The sequence below is a fragment of the Scomber scombrus genome, chromosome 18, assembly GCF_963691925.1.
Source record: "Scomber scombrus chromosome 18, fScoSco1.1, whole genome shotgun sequence".
Lineage (NCBI taxonomy): Eukaryota > Metazoa > Chordata > Actinopteri > Scombriformes > Scombridae > Scomber > Scomber scombrus.
Window position 1 is genome coordinate 8,284,658 of NC_084987.1, and position 17,934 is coordinate 8,302,591.

Consider the following 17,934-nt stretch of genomic DNA (forward strand, 5'->3'; position numbering starts at 1 on the left):
AGTTGCAAGGTTTCTCTGAGTTTATATAGGCACTGTGTGAGCACATATTTGGCCCTTGATGCTTCACTCACTCCTGCTGCTCTCCTCTCTGTCTTTCCCCCACCATATCTCGCTCTCTGTTAGTCTCAAAGGGGGGGTGGATGAAATATTCAGAGGGGGCTGTCAGTTCACAATGTGCCTCCATTAGCAGAATGTGTTGCAGGACGTTTGCTTGGAAGACTTCACTGCATCAAGGAAGCCAACCCTGTAGGTCACAGAGTTAAAACAGGCAGCACGTAGAGTGCTGCTGCAGGTCTCTGGATTCACGGTTTGATTAATCTCCATTCATGGTTACTAAAACATCATCTCCACATTTCTGCATTCACTCAAGGAAAGGACTCGGAGCGCAACATGTAACTGGAATTCATTTTGCAAAGACATGTCTTATCCTTGCATTTTTCAACAGGTTCCATGGAGGCTTTAAAGCTATATTTGACACTTTTGCCTGAAGTGAAAACCTGTTTTAGCAAATATCAAAAGGGGACATTTTCTTTTTATAGTCAGGAAAAGTTTTAGAGGTGCAACTAGGGCAATCTTAACTTTTGCAAGGAATGGATACCTGATTATTCAAGTTCTAATGAGTTTGATATAAGTGTTGCTACTGTCATCATCATCATAATAGACTTTTTCAAGCCGGTAAGTGATAAGTGTAGTTTATTCGATGATTGGCTTTATTTCATATCTCAGAGAAGGCAACAAGTTATACAGCAAAATCCCTGTGAGAACATCAAGTTTTATCACAAAATATGAATGACAACACTGATTGAGGAGTCTATCGCAAAAACAGAGTCCATGTTAAAACATAATGAACATTCAGGGCCTCTGATGTGTTGGTCAGGGACACACCTTTATCCTCTGCATAGCCATAGTCTTCATGTAACTACAAATCTGGGATACCATTCATACCCATACACTGAAAAAAATGAATGAATATTAATCCCTGATCTCTTTCATGGTTTTTCTTCGGCCGTACACCTCAGCAGCTGGAGCTGTCGCATCCTTTCCCTGCGCAGAGCTGCATGGCAACGGGAGGAGGAGACTGCTCGGGATAAGGGAGGGTACCACGGTCCCACGTGTCCTCCTCACCGCAGACCCTGAGCATCTCACTTCGCTTTCCCATCCTCCGTTTCTGCATACCGCAGATTCGCATATATGCACACACAATCGTACAACATCATCCATGCACCCATACGCACTCTCCCGCTCTTCATAATTCCTCACCGATCAGTATTTAAGCCTGTATTGATCATCTCCGCCATAAGCCTAGGCTATGATCCATTTTTCATCGCACTGATATGCAAATCCTAATTCTCCATATCTGTGTTGACCGGAGCTGAGAGTGGTTAGAGAGAGAGAGAGAGAGAGAGAGAGAGAGAGAGAGAGAGAGAGAGAGAGAGAGAGAGAGAGAGAGAGAGAGAGAGAGGAGGGGAGAGATGAGAAGACGTGCATCATCAGATGTTTAGGAGATTCACTTTGGATCCTCGCCATCATTTCTTGCTGTTTGGTTTTTGCTCTTTTTCCTCTACTCCACCGGCCGGGTTCGTGACATCTTGCGGCTCTCGATGTTGTAATCCCGGGGAATATGTGAAGATCATGCTGTCGGTGTGGTGCTTCATGGTCTTTGCTGCAGTGGGCGAGAGGCTTGCAGTCTCAGGTAAGCGAGAGATGAGGGAGAGAGAGAGAGAGCGCGCGAGAGAGAGGGAGAGGGAGAGTGAAGGGGGTTTGGATGGAGAGCGGGAGCACCCTTTTCCTTTCCTTTGCATCCACATTTTTTTCCCCTTGTACCAGCACTTTTCTAGCCCTGGTTGTAGGCTGAGATTTTATTGTATTGGGATCGCCGTTCCAAGAAGCCTACTGGCCTAAAAAAGCGCTCTCTGATGCCGTAGATTTGCTGCATCAACACATTTCCATCGCAGCCTCATAACCTATATTCAACGTACCCATAAACATTTCCAACGAGGTTTTATCCATTAATCATCTAAAGTCAATACATCATAACTTGTCAAACACCATAGCAGTGTGTTTTTCAACCTGATTGATAATTAATTGGATTTTAAGTTATATAGGCCAGATGTGCCTAAATGGGCGTCAGTCTAATAAAGACCATTATTTATTTTCCATCAAAGCCTTAAAACCCGATGTTAATTAAATTTCTTGTAGACAAATGGCTGAAGAAACTTATTTCAGTCAGTGTGATAAATTAGGTCACTGACCATGAGTTTACAGGGAACACTGATCTGAATGTTCTCTCAATATGTGTGACTTGTTTAATATACTGCTTATGACATTTAAATCTACCATATTTTGCTTTGCTTCTAAAATCACTGCCAGATCAATTTTTAGCCTTGCCCAGGCTCAGGTGTGTCACTTTACCTTTCCAAGCCCACTGCACACCTGTAAGTGTCCCTGTTGTACTGTACTACCTGCAGGTGTGGACAGGAGCCCGGTGCAGGATGGAGATGGAGGCATCTGGGACTGGTTCACCCCATCCGGGCGGCCAAATGGCGAGGACGCCACAACTGAGGTTACCTATCCAAAGCGGCTGGTGCAGCAGACTCGGTCGGAGGAGGAAATGGCTCATGACTTCTTGGATACCAGGGTGAAGAACGATACCGGGGACACTTTGGTAAGTTAGTAATAACCCCCCCCCCCCCCTTCTCCCATTTCTCTCTTATGTCCACGTTCTGTTTATTTTCATGCTGAAGTGAGAAGATGCTGTGAATTCTCAACTCATTGGTCTTTAAGTGGGGCCCAGAAATACTCATGGGTCCTTAACAGGGTTTCAGCAGTCTTCAAGCAAAATGAAGAGTAGATTAATCTGAATATGATTTGATTAAAAAGAAAGTATCCCAGTTGGAGAATGTTTGGGGATGTTTTTTGTGATCAGAGAAGTTAATCTCACATACAGGTGGATCTTTTTTCTGTTCCTGCAGCTTGACACATTGGTCAGTAAACTCAAAATGTTTGAGAATCCAAAGTCTAGTCACCCTTACTTAAAAAAGATTCAGTATTTGTGGCTTTGCAGCAAGTCTGTATGGACAAATATGGGTGTGACAGCACCAAGACAGACATGTCATTCCTCTGATGGGAACCTCATTTTCCCCATTGTCTGTAAAACAGTGCAGCACTTAGCTCTCTGCTGCTCATGCGTCTCCTGCTACACAGGGATGACAGTGCAGGGTGGTGTCTTGCAGCAGTCTTCGCTCCTTGTTATTTTGACCCAGTTAGTCACTGAAAATCCCTTTGAATGTCCACGGTGAAGTGACAGCAGCGGGAGTAAACCAAGACCGACAATTATCCCTATATCTTAACTCTGCTTCTCCAGCTGCAACATCTGGCAACAAGTTCTCAAAACAAAACCTTCTGACCTGCTTTGCATGTTGAGCAGGCACAGTTTTATCAAAGAGCCACTTAAATGTTTGCATGCATGTATATAATGGCCATCAGATCTGCATGACAAAGCTCAGCCTCTCCGGCAATATTCAGTCGTCACAGCCGATCATCCGGCTGCCGTGTTGAGGCCTTCGACTTCTTCATTATTCAGTGGTGTGTTGAAGTATGTCCCCATTAATTATGAAACAGGCCTGTGTGAGAAGTGCTGCATGGTCCAAGAGTCTTCTTGAGCACTCACCCCATCCCTGCTCCTCTCTCTCTCTCTCTCTCTCTCTCTCTCTCTCTCTCTCTCTCTCTCTCTCTCTCTCTCTCTCTCTCTCTCTCTCTCTCTCTCTCTCTCTCTCTCTCTCTTATTATCATCATAAATCGATGAAGAAAAACATCCACTGAGAGCAGTTATCACATAAATCTTTTTTTTTTTTTTTATATTTAAGAAATCAGCCTCAGTTTCTAGCATTATGTGACAATGTATATTAATTGTATACTCAATAATTAGTAATTCACATAAAAATTTCCATTGTGGCTTAAAAAGACAGTGTAGCTGCTGCTTTAATCCATCAAAGAGGAAATGGATGATGTCATATGATGGAAAGCTCCAGAGCCACCTAAAAGGACTTAGGTGAGATTGTTTTTCCCATAATGAACTTTCAATCTCATCTATTCAGCAACAATGGATGAAAAGTCGTTAAAATGATTTTGATTTATTTTATTTTATTAATTCACTCTTGTAGTATAGTATACTGAAAAACAACAGAATGTTACATCAGTAAACATTAAAAACAGAGAGAAAACATAAAATAGACACTTTGTACATGGACACAAGCCAAAATAAAAGTGTGTTTATATACAACATTACAAACCGTGCTCAGAAGAGTTGAATTTTGAACATTTACGACTCCATCAGCTGAGGAAGATTGTGTGATATAGTCGAAAGCACCAGAACAGCTTCTAAATGGATCTAAATAATGATCAGAACACAAATCCATTGAATGTAGAGCAGAGAGACAATGTTATTGTACAGAGTTGGAGCGCTGATGGTCACAATGCTTCAGCCTCTCCAAGACAGTAGTAAGAAATCGGGTGTCCGTACTCACTGGAGGGAACAATTCCTGGATAGTGATGCATTTTATTGTAAAAGCCCAATGATTCACTGGAGCCTGGTTCCTCCAGACTGAGATCAAAGCCATGCTGGCACAGTCAGAGCAGCTGAAGAGACACACTGTTTAGTCTGCAGTAGATCTCTCTCTCTCTCTCTCTCTCTCTCTCTCTCTCTCTCTCTCTCTCTCCCTCTCTCTCTCTCTCTCTCTCTCTCTCTCTCTCTCTCTCTCTCTCTCTCTGGCCATGCTGTCTCCTCACCTCCTTAGCTCTGGCAGGTGTCCATTAGGGACATTGGCACAGCGCGGCTGAATATAGACGACACCAGAAGTAAAGTTTTCTCCTCCTTCTCCCCTCCTTCTGTCAAGCCACACTCTATCCATCTCTATCACGAAACTCCAGCTCCTCTCTTAAACAGCAATAGCTCTCCGCAGTCAAATCAGCCTGAATGTGGCCAGCCAACATTGATCAATGAGGACTTTATCGATCATAGTATTTCATCTGTTGAGATGCTTTTAGAGTGTACACACTATTGATTGCCTTGAATTATTCATGGGACTTTTTCAAAAACCTTCTTTGGCTACTGCGGGGGGGCAAACTTAACCAGAATTGTTTTATTACACTTTGATTTTATGATTTATCAACAACCAAATCTGTCTCTGTCCCTTTTTTCTCATTTGCAGCCCGTCCACTTGGCCCAGAGCTGTTTCCAAGTGGAAGCTTTTGGACTCACTTTCACTCTGGACCTGGAGTTAAACCAGTTAGTATCACCGTCACTATACAGACTCATCTGATCTACTCACATTAGCATTTCTCCGCACTTAGGCAAATGCACTTTGCGCTCTCTATTATGTTACGTGACAAGATTGGGGAATACCAAAGTAGCACACAGCTGACACACACAGCTTGATGCTTATGAGGTTGCACTGATTTTATTAGCAATTCTGATTCATGGTTATCCTGTTGATATATTCACATATTGTTTGTGACATACATTTTGAGATAAGAGAGCAAATTTTGAATTCAGGATGATGAAGATAATGATGTTAGAAATATTCATAGCATCTCTCCTCTTTTTTTGCAGTCATCTCCTGTCTTCAGAATATGTGGAACGGCACTTTAACCAGGATGGCAGACCCTCACAGTCTGTGGTAAGGCTGTTTTGCGTGGGATGTGGATGTGTACTAATGGGAAGAAATATTGAATGTCGTAAGTGAACCTGTCTTTTGGTTTGCAGAAGGCAGAATATTAATGAGATGAGTGGCAGTGCAGCACTCGGTTATTTGGCAACTCATTTAAAGTTTTTTTTATCATACGCATTGACTTTAAGGCTGCAACTGCAATACAAATTATTTTGTTGTTTAGTTTTAAACATCAGAAAACTGTGAAAAATGTCCATCCTAGTTTCCCAGACTTCAAATGTCTTGCCCAACCGTCAAAGAAATTCAGTTAACCATCATGTTAAGTCAAGAAGAAGCATCAAAGTCTCACATTTGAGAACAAAGAATCATTGAATTTTTGACCTTGTGGCTTGAAAAATGACTGAAATGATGAATCCATTATCAAACCTGATTGTTATAAGTTTAAATGCTTTACATAATCTGGAGCTCATTATATAACATAATGTTGCATTAATATTCTAAGGTCATCTAATGCTGATCAGTTTAGAGACAGAAGATGTGCTTTTTGTTTGTTTTTATCTTTAAAGGCTGACTTTAAACATTTAATTTCAGATTCTACAGTTTGATGTAATCCTCCTGTTTTATCTATTTTCGGCAAATGCGTTGTGTGCCCTCTGCTTCAAAAGTAGGCGGCTACGTAACCGTTGTTACACCTGTGCATGTTGCGGTTCTGTACATACGTGGGTTTGCCTGTCAGCGGCGCGTGTGTGCGTGCCTCTCTGCCGTGGCCTTTCTCAGACAGCCGAGGAGAAAAGGCAGTGGGTGCCTGTGGTGTAAAAACCACGAGTTCGGAGAGAGAGAACCGTCTAGAGATAACGGGAAATAGATGAAAGCCCTGACATCTAATGTGATGCCTGCTTGTCAGACAGAACAGAGGAATGTCACTGCATTCTGCTAGCCAGGAGGGATGAGTTATATATATATATATTTTTTTTTTTGTACAAATGTGGCACTCATTGCCCCCCACCACCACCACCCTATCACCCACCCGCCAACCCAGCACTGCATGTCCCCACCCACAATGGTTCCAAACTCTCCCTCAGTCCTCCTGACCAATCCTGAGCCTGTTTCCATAGCAACGAGTTAGCTCAGCAGTGTCATTAAGTTCTTGGCAGCAAAGAGAATGAAAGAATACTGAGAGGGAGGGAAGAGCGGAGCTAGCGAGAGAAGAGGAGGAGGAGGGGAAAATGGGAGTAAAATGCCAGTTAATACAAAGGCAAGATTAGCTTTGGCTTTGCGAGGAGTCATGTTGAGGGTGCATGTGGGTTCATAGACAATTGGTTTGTGTGCAGAGTGGCGGGAGGGAGAGGAGGCTTGCAGGGTTGGGGATAGAGGCCTGTAGTCAGGCCAGATTGTCGCTCAGCTGGATGGAGGCCTCACGTGATGCCTCTGCTGCTGCTGGACATGGCAGGCGTGATGCATCCATGGCGGCGCGTCACCAGTCCGCTCTCTGTAGTCAAAACGCTTACATTTCCATTTGAAAAGCACCGAGGTGTCCTTTGCCTGAGCCGTCGTGGCGATGCTGCAACACCCCGCTGAACTCAATTTGATCCAAGTGAACCAGTGTTTCTCACTTTTCTCATCTTTCCCGCTGGTTCGACTTTACCGCTGTGACCTTGTGAATCAGCGCTCCCACTTCTGAGGGGGTGTTAGCTGGAGATGAAAGATAGAGCTGTGATGGGGGAGTCAAGGTTTTTAAAGGACAGGAAAAAGAAGACTTCCTATTGCTCTCATATGGTGTCTTTCAGGCACTACGTCAGAAAGCATCCTTCCTAGTGTGGCAGTATCCCATATTAAACTCTCATATCTATCCGTGTGGGTGTTAATTTATTGACGAGATCCTTGTCTATTGTCAGTGGAGTAGAGTGGAGTAGAGCACATGGCACAAGTAGGTCACAAACTGTGCCATAACGCCATAGTGGGGAAGATGGGGGGGAGATGTTGGAGTTGTGAGAGGTTTTCTCCTCATCGCTGGCCTATCACGATAACCAATGAAGTATGAAAATGTACATGTAAAGCTCAAGTGTGTCAGTAGTGGTTGTTTCATTGTGTCCACAGGGAGGGGAGCACTGCTACTACCAGGGAAGGTTAAGAGGTTTATCAGAGTCCTGGGCAGCTGTCTCCACCTGTCATGGCTTGTGGTGAGCCTGATAATAAACCTTTACTTATTAGAGGCTTGTTTCTTTTCTACTTTTCTGACCCTCCCTGTTGTACTTCTCACCATGATTCTCTTGTTGTTTGTTTCTTAGCGGCATGTTCTCTGATGGCTTCTTCTCTTATGGGATTGAACCAATTCACAATGGGAGCAATCAGGTAAATAGTTTGGAGATAGTAGCTGTTAAGAGCAGCAGGTTAAGATTCTGGGTGCTGATGCTCATGTTTTTAGGTTCTGATGTTTCTAATTTCATCCATCTGTATTCTGTTATAGGATAATGGCGCTCACTTAATCCGCAGGATGCCTGATATCAGACTTTCCCCACACTGCCCAGGTACAGAAGCACATTTATAGCATATTTGACGCATATTTGACATATTTATTTTATCACATGAGTATAATTTATACATTTTCTTATTTTGATTACATTGAAATATAACCACCCTGTCTTCAGTTAGATAAATAAAACCAAACCCATTGTAAATACTTATTATTCCCATGGGAACTGTGTGTATTATTTTCCAATGAAACTCGAAAACCTAACAATGCATTCTCTCCCACTTACAAATATTGGAATAGCTTGATTGTTTTTTCTCAGTGGAATAAAACGAAGTAAGAATACTTTGACCCAGAGAGTGAGCAGCTTAGAGACAATTCAAACAAAAGAGAAGTGATAAAGTTAATTTAGGCATTTTTTTTTTATCAGGATCTGTGATGAATTTGAGATAGTAATGTGTCCCACTGCACCTCGCGGTACTTAATATTACTCTAAGTGCCTGCAACTCTGCTTCTCTGTGTGTCCAGACTGTACAGAGGATAGCGAGTGGAATAGCAGAGGAGGTGACGGTGATGACAACACACCAGATCAAATGAGTGAGCAGCAGGTGTCTGGGGGGCTGAGGCGATCCAAGCGATTTGTTCGCAAGCCCTCCGTCCAGACTGAGACCAAATACATTGAGCTGATGGTGGTCAACGACAATGACATGGTCAGTATGGTAATTATTCTGCTAATTATGTGCATGTCCAATGTGCACAGGTGATCTCTGTAGTCTAGGAACATTGGAAATTAATTTATTTGCCTGGTGGTTGCTTAACATGATTTTGCATGTCTGACAATAACTACATCATGATGCCAATTTGTAAAAAGTCTGAATTCATGCTCGACACGTCTTTTGACATTTTTGAAATGTTTGTCTTCTGAATGGAGTTCACATTGATCGGGGCTATGCTGACATTCAGATTACACTCAAATTAACATCATCTAAAGGAATAAATATGGCAGCAACGTTATTGTTTATACACATAGATATCGACATACCGTGTAACTTTAAAATGATATCAGCTCACCAGATTTAAAGATGTTTATTGCTGATGACAGCAGCTGAGGTGGTCTTTGACTCTGGTATTAACTCCAGTTATGCTGAGAAGCGAGTTTGAAAATAGATCCACTTAATCCCAAAAGTGCCCAAACAGCTCTGGATCAGAGCAGAATCGGGTGTTTATTCCTCCGGAGGTGGCTGGCACTCAGCAGCCATCTGTCAACAAGCAGCTCTGTCTGTCCTTTCATCCAGCCCCATGATACATGCAAATGTTTCGCCCTTAGCTTCACTTAATTCAGCTCAGTTTAGCTAATCCTGGCCAGCGTTTGCAAAAAAATAAAGAACAGTGCAGACCGCAGGAACTTCAGTGGGTGGAAACTAAGATACAGGCATGGAAGATCAAATCCAAATAGGTTGTGGAATTACAAAAGTACAGAGCAAGCCGGCCCAAACTAAATTGACTGGGTTGTCTTTCACAGTTTGTGTGTTAGTCCGTGAATCAGACACCCAAATGCATACGCACAAGTATTGAAAAAGTAAAGGGTTTTCATAATAAGGCCTTTTTAATGGTTCAAACTCACTAAATGGACTTGAGACAGTCAGTCGAGTGTTTTTCAGTAATATTTATTCTCTCAGCACTGAACAGATTAAAGTGTCAGTTTCTTTTTCATTAAATCAACAGTTGTCTCTGTATGCCAGTACAAGACATGAACAGCTACAACAGAATAAGATAGCTGTTAGCTGGTAGCTGTTTTATGATGTCCCAGGTTCCTCCATTATTTAGTGTGTATCGCTGAGTTAAATCCTATTTTCTGGTAAAGACCAAATTAATTCAGAAGGGGCTCTTACATATGGTGATGGATACTCATTTTCAACAAGGTTAGCATTGTACAACATTAGAGGAAAGAAACATGATTTAGTGATTCCACAAAATCAGTGAAACATCCATTTAAACATATAACTTATGGCAATGAAAAATGTCTGTGCGTATTTATGTGTTTGGTGTGTGTGTGTGTGTGTGTGTGTGAATGTCATCCATCTCTTACATCATCTGTGTATCTTTGTCTCTACACAGATTGTACAGCTGCGTCGCTCTGGCAGCCAAACCAAGAACTTTGCCAAAGCGGTGGTCAACATGGCAGATGCGGTATGAGCTTTGTTTCTTAGATTATAAATCTCCTTCTCCTAAACTCTGAATACACATACACACGCACACACACACACACACACCACCGCCACCTGTCAAGACATGCATGTAGGCTTATTGCCACATCTAAAAATCATTTATCAATAACAGTGCACAGTTTTAGACACACGGGCTGTCACACCAGCAAAGCAGTGGATTGATTGACATGTTTGGTCCCCAGATCTACAAGGAACAGCTGAACACACGAATTGTGTTGGTTGCCATGGAGACCTGGACGTCTAAAAATATGATGCCAGTAGTGGAAGACCCATTGATAACGCTACAGAACTTCATGAAGTACAGAAAAGACAACATCAAAGAGCAGAGTGACGTCGTCCATCTTTTCTCGTAAGAGAACTGAACCAAAAAAAAAAAAATCTAATATTTAAAGAATTAAGTTTTGATTGATAATTCAGTATTTATTTGTAAATAATATGTTTCTTGTGCACTCCAGAGGGCGTACGTTTCAAAGTAGCCGCAGTGGGACGGCGTACACAGGAGGAGTGTGCTCTCTAACGAGGGGAGGAGGTATCAACGAGGTGAGGCTAATCTGGAAAGGTTAAATCTGACGTTGCACCAGGATGAGATTCATTTTGACTCGGATTAGGATTAATCAGAGTTTAGCTAAAAGCAGCTTCAAATGGTTGAGCCAAATTTAAATTTTAATTCATCTTTGTTGCACAATTTAAAACAAATCCTAGATTAGAAAAAATATTATGTTTAATGATTTTTAAACCAAAGTTGAATATTAATTTAGATGATCTCACATGTCACTTTATATTTGACATCAGAGATTCAATTTAAAAGTCTGGAGCAAAATGAGAGATTTTAATTTTGAGCGAATTAAACTGAGATTTAAAGAAAAACCTGTTAAGCTTAAAACAATATTTGAAGAATCGGTGCAACAGAATTGTAAGAAAAACCATGATTTAATCCTGTTTAGCGCAACACACCATAACTATCTGATTTGATATATTAATGTCTCATGTGTGGATATGTATATTTGTTTCAGTATGGGAATGTAGGTGCAATGGCCATCACTTTGTGCCAGAGCCTTGGCCAGAACATTGGGATGAGGTGGAACAACGCACGCAACTCTGCAGGTAAAAGACAACCGGAAGATCTTGATAATAGAGAGAAAGGTTCAGAAAGATCATTGTTGGTAGGGTGAAGGCAAAGGACACTAGTGATGGAGAGGATTGATAGCAGTGTGTGTGTGTGTGGGAAGGGGGGTCATGTCCCTGTCCAGCAGGTCTCTTCTGTAATTAGACTTCTCCATTAGGTGATTAGTCACCTGTGTCGAAGAAGGAGGGGGTGGTGGTTAGAGAATGGCTGCCACTGAACAATGGGATTTGTGATTTATGTCGAAGAATCATTAGATCCATTATTCAATGCCAGGACAAGAGCTCAGTGCACATGTGATAGGCCCAGTACCTCTGTCACTAATGTGTTGGAAAATTATGAGCCAGGATTGGCTTCTTCAACCTTTTTCTTCCTTGTTGATTATAGATCTGTTTCTAAGGCATGTCACTGGTAGGGTTGTAAATGCTGATCACTGTGTATTTGATCTATTCCCCCAGGAGACTGCAGATGCCCGGACACATGGCTGGGCTGCATCATGGAAGACACGGGGTAAGAATAAGATCCAAACCAGTAAAACACCTCTCCTCTCCCTTTGGCGACATGATTTAACAGCAGACAGCGGGACTGTTTTCTTGCGGCACTTGATCTAAGCTGTGATTTGTTCACTCAATTAAACAATTAAACACCTGTAACAGATGGATGCTTTGACTTTTGTTCAGCTCTCAATGAGCCAAAGTGGTGATTAGCGTGCCGACGACCAAGAAAGAATCACAAATGATAAATTAAAAGTATTTACCACATGAGTGATTTAACTTTGGCTCTCGATACCAGATGGAACAATACAGATTTCAGTTATTCATTTGAGTAATATATTATTACAGATGGTTACATTTCTGTCAGATTGCAAAGTGATGGCACAGACACCCACATCGGATCTGGCGTTGCTTACTGGCAGAAAAACGCTGTGCTGATTTGTTTATTGTGTCAGTTTTTTAACACGTCCTGGTCTCAATTTGTGTGTGTGTGTGTGTGTGTGTGTGTGTGTGTGTGTGTGTGTGTGCGTTTGCGTGTGTGTGTGTGTGTGTGTGTGTGTGTGTGTGTGTGTTTGTGAACATAGATACTACCTGCCCAGAAAGTTTTCTCGCTGCAGTGTTGACGAGTACATCCAGTTCTTGCTCCAGGGGGGTGGGAGCTGCCTCTTCAACAAGCCCAACAAGGTGAGGGCCATGTGGGCATGTAGGATGTGAGAGGGGCAGCCTTTGAGAATAATGAATTGCCCTTACAGTGTCATTTCCATCACGTCATGTATTTTATTATTTACTGACTGGACTGTAGTATATAATGTGTTTTCTTCCTTTAAGTAATGCCCTCTTTACTTCCAGCCAACAATCTCTTATATTACTGACACATTTCATCTCTCCCCCATCTGTCAGTCACTTATATATGTGCTCATACAGTATATTTGTCTCTCTGTCTCTCTGTCTCTCTCAGCTGCTGGACCCTCCAGAGTGTGGGAATGGCTTTGTGGAGCCAGGGGAAGAGTGTGATTGTGGATCCCAGGTGGTGAGTACCCATTTTTACATCATCTCTGTGCAGGATATTCTTCTTTTTTTTCACTTCTCTAGATGGGTAGCAATGCCACGATCTATCTCCATATGAGCACCGGAGGGGTGCAGTGTTTGCTGGAGCAGAGCTGAAGGCTTGGTTTTTTGTGTCTGTCCCTGCAGGAGTGCGCCCGTAGTGGAGGAGCCTGCTGCAAAAAGTGCACACTTACTCATGACGCCATGTGTAGTAATGGACTGTGCTGCAGTGGGTGCAAGGTGAGTTGACCTTTGAGTCAAATTTAACCCAAATGAACCTAAAATGAACAATAATTTCTGCTAAATAAGTGATTTTTTTTTTTTGGACTAGCAACACATTTAGCATTCAGCTTTTCCAGTTTGGATCATCAATCTGGCAGAAATTAAAAATAACTTATAGACTTATATACATAAGTGTGTGTATGTATGTTTTTGACCATCAAATACCTTATTTCCAGCCCAATACAGGTCATAAATCTATTTAAATATAGTTAAAGTGCAGAAAGTCTAAAGCTTAAACCAGGGCAGAAACAAGAATGAGAAAACTGTTTTTTGCCTTAAATCTGCATTACCATACAGCATGTATGACACTCTAACATGCATGAGAAATCATCTTTCTGATAACTATTAAGACCTTTTGTTGTTGTGTCTTAGTATGAACGGAGAGGCGTGGTGTGTCGAGATGCTGTGAATGACTGTGATATCCCAGAGACCTGCACCGGAGACTCCAGCCAGGTAGCTTTGACTGTATAACACTATTAAAAAAAAACACATTAACCAGACTATCAGGTACATTCTGTAATTTTCTTTTTTTGCAGTGCCCTCATAATGTCCACAAGTTGGATGGCTACATATGTGATAATACTCAGGGTCGGTGTTACGGCGGACGATGCAGGACTCGTGATGGGCAGTGTAAGGGACTCTGGGGTTACAGTAAGTGTTAAACTCATTCACAGCACAATCATCCTCTTGCACCTGGGCAGTATGATTTATAGGCATAACATAATTCTCCTGCTTGGCTTTGTAGTGTTATTCTCCATGCTATATTTATGACACTACATTTCTTTTTCCTCCCAGATTCAGCAGACAGGTTTTGTTATGAGAAGCTTAACGCTGAGGGGACAGAGAAAGGCAACTGTGGTCCGGGCCTTGGCGGTCAGGGCTGGCTACAGTGCAACAAGCCGTGAGTCACGTTATATTATTCACTTTTTGTAGTAGTAATATCTCAAATCCATTTTGTGTAAATATTGCTTGGATCAGACTGGCTTTATTTGACCATTTTCAACTAATAAGTGTCGAGCCAAAGCATAAACATTGTGCTCCATTTAAATGACATATTCCTTCATATAATGTTGGAGTATAGGGGGCATGAAATACTTTTTTTGTAACTGGACCACCTGTTTTGAAAACCAAAAGAAGTAAATAGCATGAGCAGCCCAAGTTTTATGTGCGTTGTTCACTTTTTCCTGTTTCAGGGATGTGTTATGCGGCTTCCTGTTCTGTGTCAACATAACCATGAAGCCAAAGTTCGGAGACCTGCAAGGTGAGGTGACCAGCTTCACCATCTACCACCAAAACAAGTACCTGGACTGCCGGTGAGTGGGACGCATCCATCTGATATGCAACAACTAAGAGAGTATTAATGTTATGACTAATTCTATTCCTCCTCTCCTCACCTATATGACATGTTTTTTTGATGCTTCGCTCAGAGGTGGCCATGCTCTGCTAGAAGACGGCTCAGACCTGGGCTATGTGGAAGATGGCACTCCCTGTGGTCCCAACATGATGTGTTTGGAGCGACGCTGCCTCCCTGTGGCAGCCTTCAACCTTAGCAGCTGTGCAGGATCCAACTTTGGACGCATCTGTTCCGACCACGGGGTAAAAAAACCTGAGTTTTCAACGGTCCAGTAAACATTGATTTAGTGATTTGCAGGCGTACGATTTTAAAGTAAATCTGGACTACATTTAATTGAAAAGTTTATGTTTTTTTTAGATGTCTAAGTTACATGCTTCACATTGAGATATAGGCATTAAGATCCTTCTAATGCTTAGATGTCCATTACATGTCTAAATAACTTTCGCTTTACAATCAAATTCAGCCCAATTTTAACATAAATTCACAGAAGCACCAAATCCATATCTCATGCAACATGTTTTTTTTAGCACCTCGCTGTGCTAGTTTCTTTCTCTTAGCAACTATTTCACTTAATGTCATCTGTCTCTCTTGTAGACCTGCAGTAATGAGGTGAAGTGTATCTGTGACAGGGACTACACAGGGAAGGACTGCAGTGTGTTTGATCCTATCCCTGAGCCTACGGTCCCGACGGGCCCAGAGAAGAAAGGTCCATAGCGCCTCTCAAGCTGATCACGTCTCTCTTTCTGTCTGCCTCTCATATCCCCCTCATAGTCTCTGCCCATCATCATCGTAGCTTCTAAATGTACTAAAGTGGAGCGCAATACCCTGCCCTCAAACACAGTGGGCAGTTCACCTGATTACTGTGAGAGAGTTAACATCAATATTTACACCACACAGTGTTTTCCTTCCTGCTGCGTCCTGGTTTTCAGTGTTGGGAGAGCGTGTGGGTGTTTGTTGAGCCATGTTTATTCATTAGAGAATATGTGCATGTATGTCAGTGTATGTGTGTGTGTGTGTGTGTGTGTGTGTGTGCGTGTGTATGGTGAAACTGTATGTCTTGCAGGCACTGCCATCTTCAAGTGTCTTCCTTACTTTCTTGCAGTCTGCCAATGACACAGAGCAATTGAGCAGTTGCTCTCATAGGGCCAAAAAATCCACCCTGAGCAAGAGGGTGTCCAGCTGAAAGAGCAGGAGAGGGGGAATGAGAACAAAGTAATAAAGCACTCTCTCTCCTTTTTGTTTTTGTAACTGTTGTCTCCCTGACCTCCCTCGCTCACCCGCCCGTTCTCCCACCTCCACCCCACGTGCTGGTTTCCTTCTCTTTCCCTCCATCTCTCTGTCTCTGTCTGCAGGTATCTTACCATCTGCCTCTCTCTCTTTCTCTCTCTTTCTGGTTGATGTTGTTGATGTACAGTGCTGATGCTGTCCTCTGACGTGTGTTTTTTAGTGGTGTTGTTTTGTTTCTGCCCTTCCTCTTCCTCCTCCTCCTCCTCCTCCGCACCCTTCCTCCCCCCTCCTTCCTCTGCGCAGGTCCCAGTGGCACCAATATCATAATAGGGTCCATCGCAGGTGCTATTCTCCTGGCAGCTATAGTCCTAGGGGGAACAGGATGGGGATTTAAGTAAGAGTTCTGGCATGCCTTTGTATACCTGTCTGCTTCTACCTCAAAGGATCCCCCGCCCCTCCCACTCTCACCCCTCTGATATACAGTAGACGCCCGTTTGCAAGTCATCACCCAACCCAAGGAGGGGAAATAGGGATTCGTCTGAGACGTGTTATTGAACAGCTTTTGGCATTAAACTCCACAACTTCACAGCGATTCTTCAACCCTGAGCTCCGTCCTGCACCTTTCCTTCCCCTCCCTCCTCTACAAGCCCAGCCTTTATAGTAATAATAGGACAGGAGAGGTATTAATCTGCCAGGAACCACTACTGCAATTCTCTGAAGTCCACTACAACTGATCCCACTTACTCTACTGGTGCCACATCTGAAAGTTCCCCCTATTTGCAGTATTCCCTGAATCCATCTCCTAATTGTCTCCATGTAGTGAAGAAAATGTGTAATGTTACAGTGGATTAACTCAATCTTTTCTTTAAAAAGATAATGTACCTATGGTGCTATTTTAGCCTGCATTATCCTGCTCTTCTCCTATAGGCAGCACCCTAACCCCTAAACGCCTTTGCTGAAGTGCATCTTCTGCACTGTCCCACCTGTGCATGCTTGCTACTGTTCACTCCTTATACTCTGACCTAAAAGGACTGCTCTTACTTTACTCATACTTAGACAGTTGCAACAGATGAAAAGCTATTTTAAACATTTAAAACACTTTAAGCATGTAACATGCTGTTAACAGTCCCTTTTGGGTCAGAGGTAAGTATCTGTGCATGTTTGCATGTGCTGTTAGCAAGACATTTTCTCTTCCTAGTCAGCCCTCTGGCTTAGAGGGTGGGTGTAGTCATTTCTGTTGAAGCGCCCTGTCAGATCCAAACCTTCTGGGACTGAGAGGGTGTCATTACTACTATTTTGGGAAAAAAGATTTTGGAGAGGATTGGTAGATGAATAATGGATTGAATGACAGGCTGAGTCATTGATTGCTTCATTTTTATCCTAAAATCTGACAGCGCTGTGGGTAAATTTCAACAGAGTATAGCCAGTGAAAGAAAATTATTCTAACATTGATGCGATTTTATATCCACATGTGTTATAAAATCCTGTGTATGTGAGGTTTTAACAATTATAACTATAAATCTGTTCATGTCTTCTTGTCCAGTTATACTGTTAATTTTTACTTATCCTTTAAATGTCATGCTAGTTTAAATGCAAGTTGATCAGCTTTATAACATGCTTCTAAAAAGTTAAGCTTGTTAGTCATTATTTTGTAATTTTTCCTATTGACACTGATATGTCTTGACATTTTGTCTTTTCTCTCGTGTGCTCATTGGATGCAGGAACATTCGACGAGGAAGGTATAACTTTGCAGGGTGTTGTCCGTGGAGCATCATCCCAAAACATCCCAACACATCCCAGATCCCCCCAGCATGGCTCTTAATTCTTTCATCCACCCTCTGAGGATCATCCCTTGGCTCATTCCTACAGAGCATCATGCAGTCTGGTTGTCCTCTGTGGCTTTTAGTTTCATCTCACTGCTCCTCTTTCATGAATGATTCATTCCATTTACATAATCACAGAAAAAACTCCCCATCCCTGTTCCCCGATCCTATAAAATTATAATAAAGCATAACTGCTTTTTCCATTTTCTACCATTAT

The 17,934-nt window shown here is 42.4% G+C and overlaps 1 protein-coding gene across 1 annotated transcript; it reads left to right on the forward strand.

Annotated features, from left to right (window-relative positions):
* The first annotated feature begins 1,623 nt into the window (after positions 1-1,623).
* LOC133999320 (disintegrin and metalloproteinase domain-containing protein 11-like) lies at positions 1,624-17,736 on the forward strand. Its single transcript, XM_062438512.1, has 24 exons — positions 1,624-1,693; positions 2,469-2,665; positions 5,211-5,287; positions 5,612-5,678; positions 7,767-7,849; positions 7,958-8,021; positions 8,137-8,197; positions 8,668-8,849; positions 10,258-10,329; positions 10,550-10,716; positions 10,823-10,907; positions 11,381-11,471; positions 11,949-12,000; positions 12,569-12,668; positions 12,943-13,014; positions 13,179-13,271; positions 13,686-13,766; positions 13,850-13,964; positions 14,109-14,214; positions 14,507-14,626; positions 14,741-14,909; positions 15,262-15,373; positions 16,198-16,288; positions 17,616-17,736. The coding sequence occupies exons 1-24, from the start codon at positions 1,633-1,635 to the stop codon at positions 17,734-17,736; spliced, it is 2,439 nt and encodes an 812-aa protein (XP_062294496.1). The 5' UTR covers positions 1,624-1,632.
* Positions 17,737-17,934: the final 198 nt, after the last annotated feature.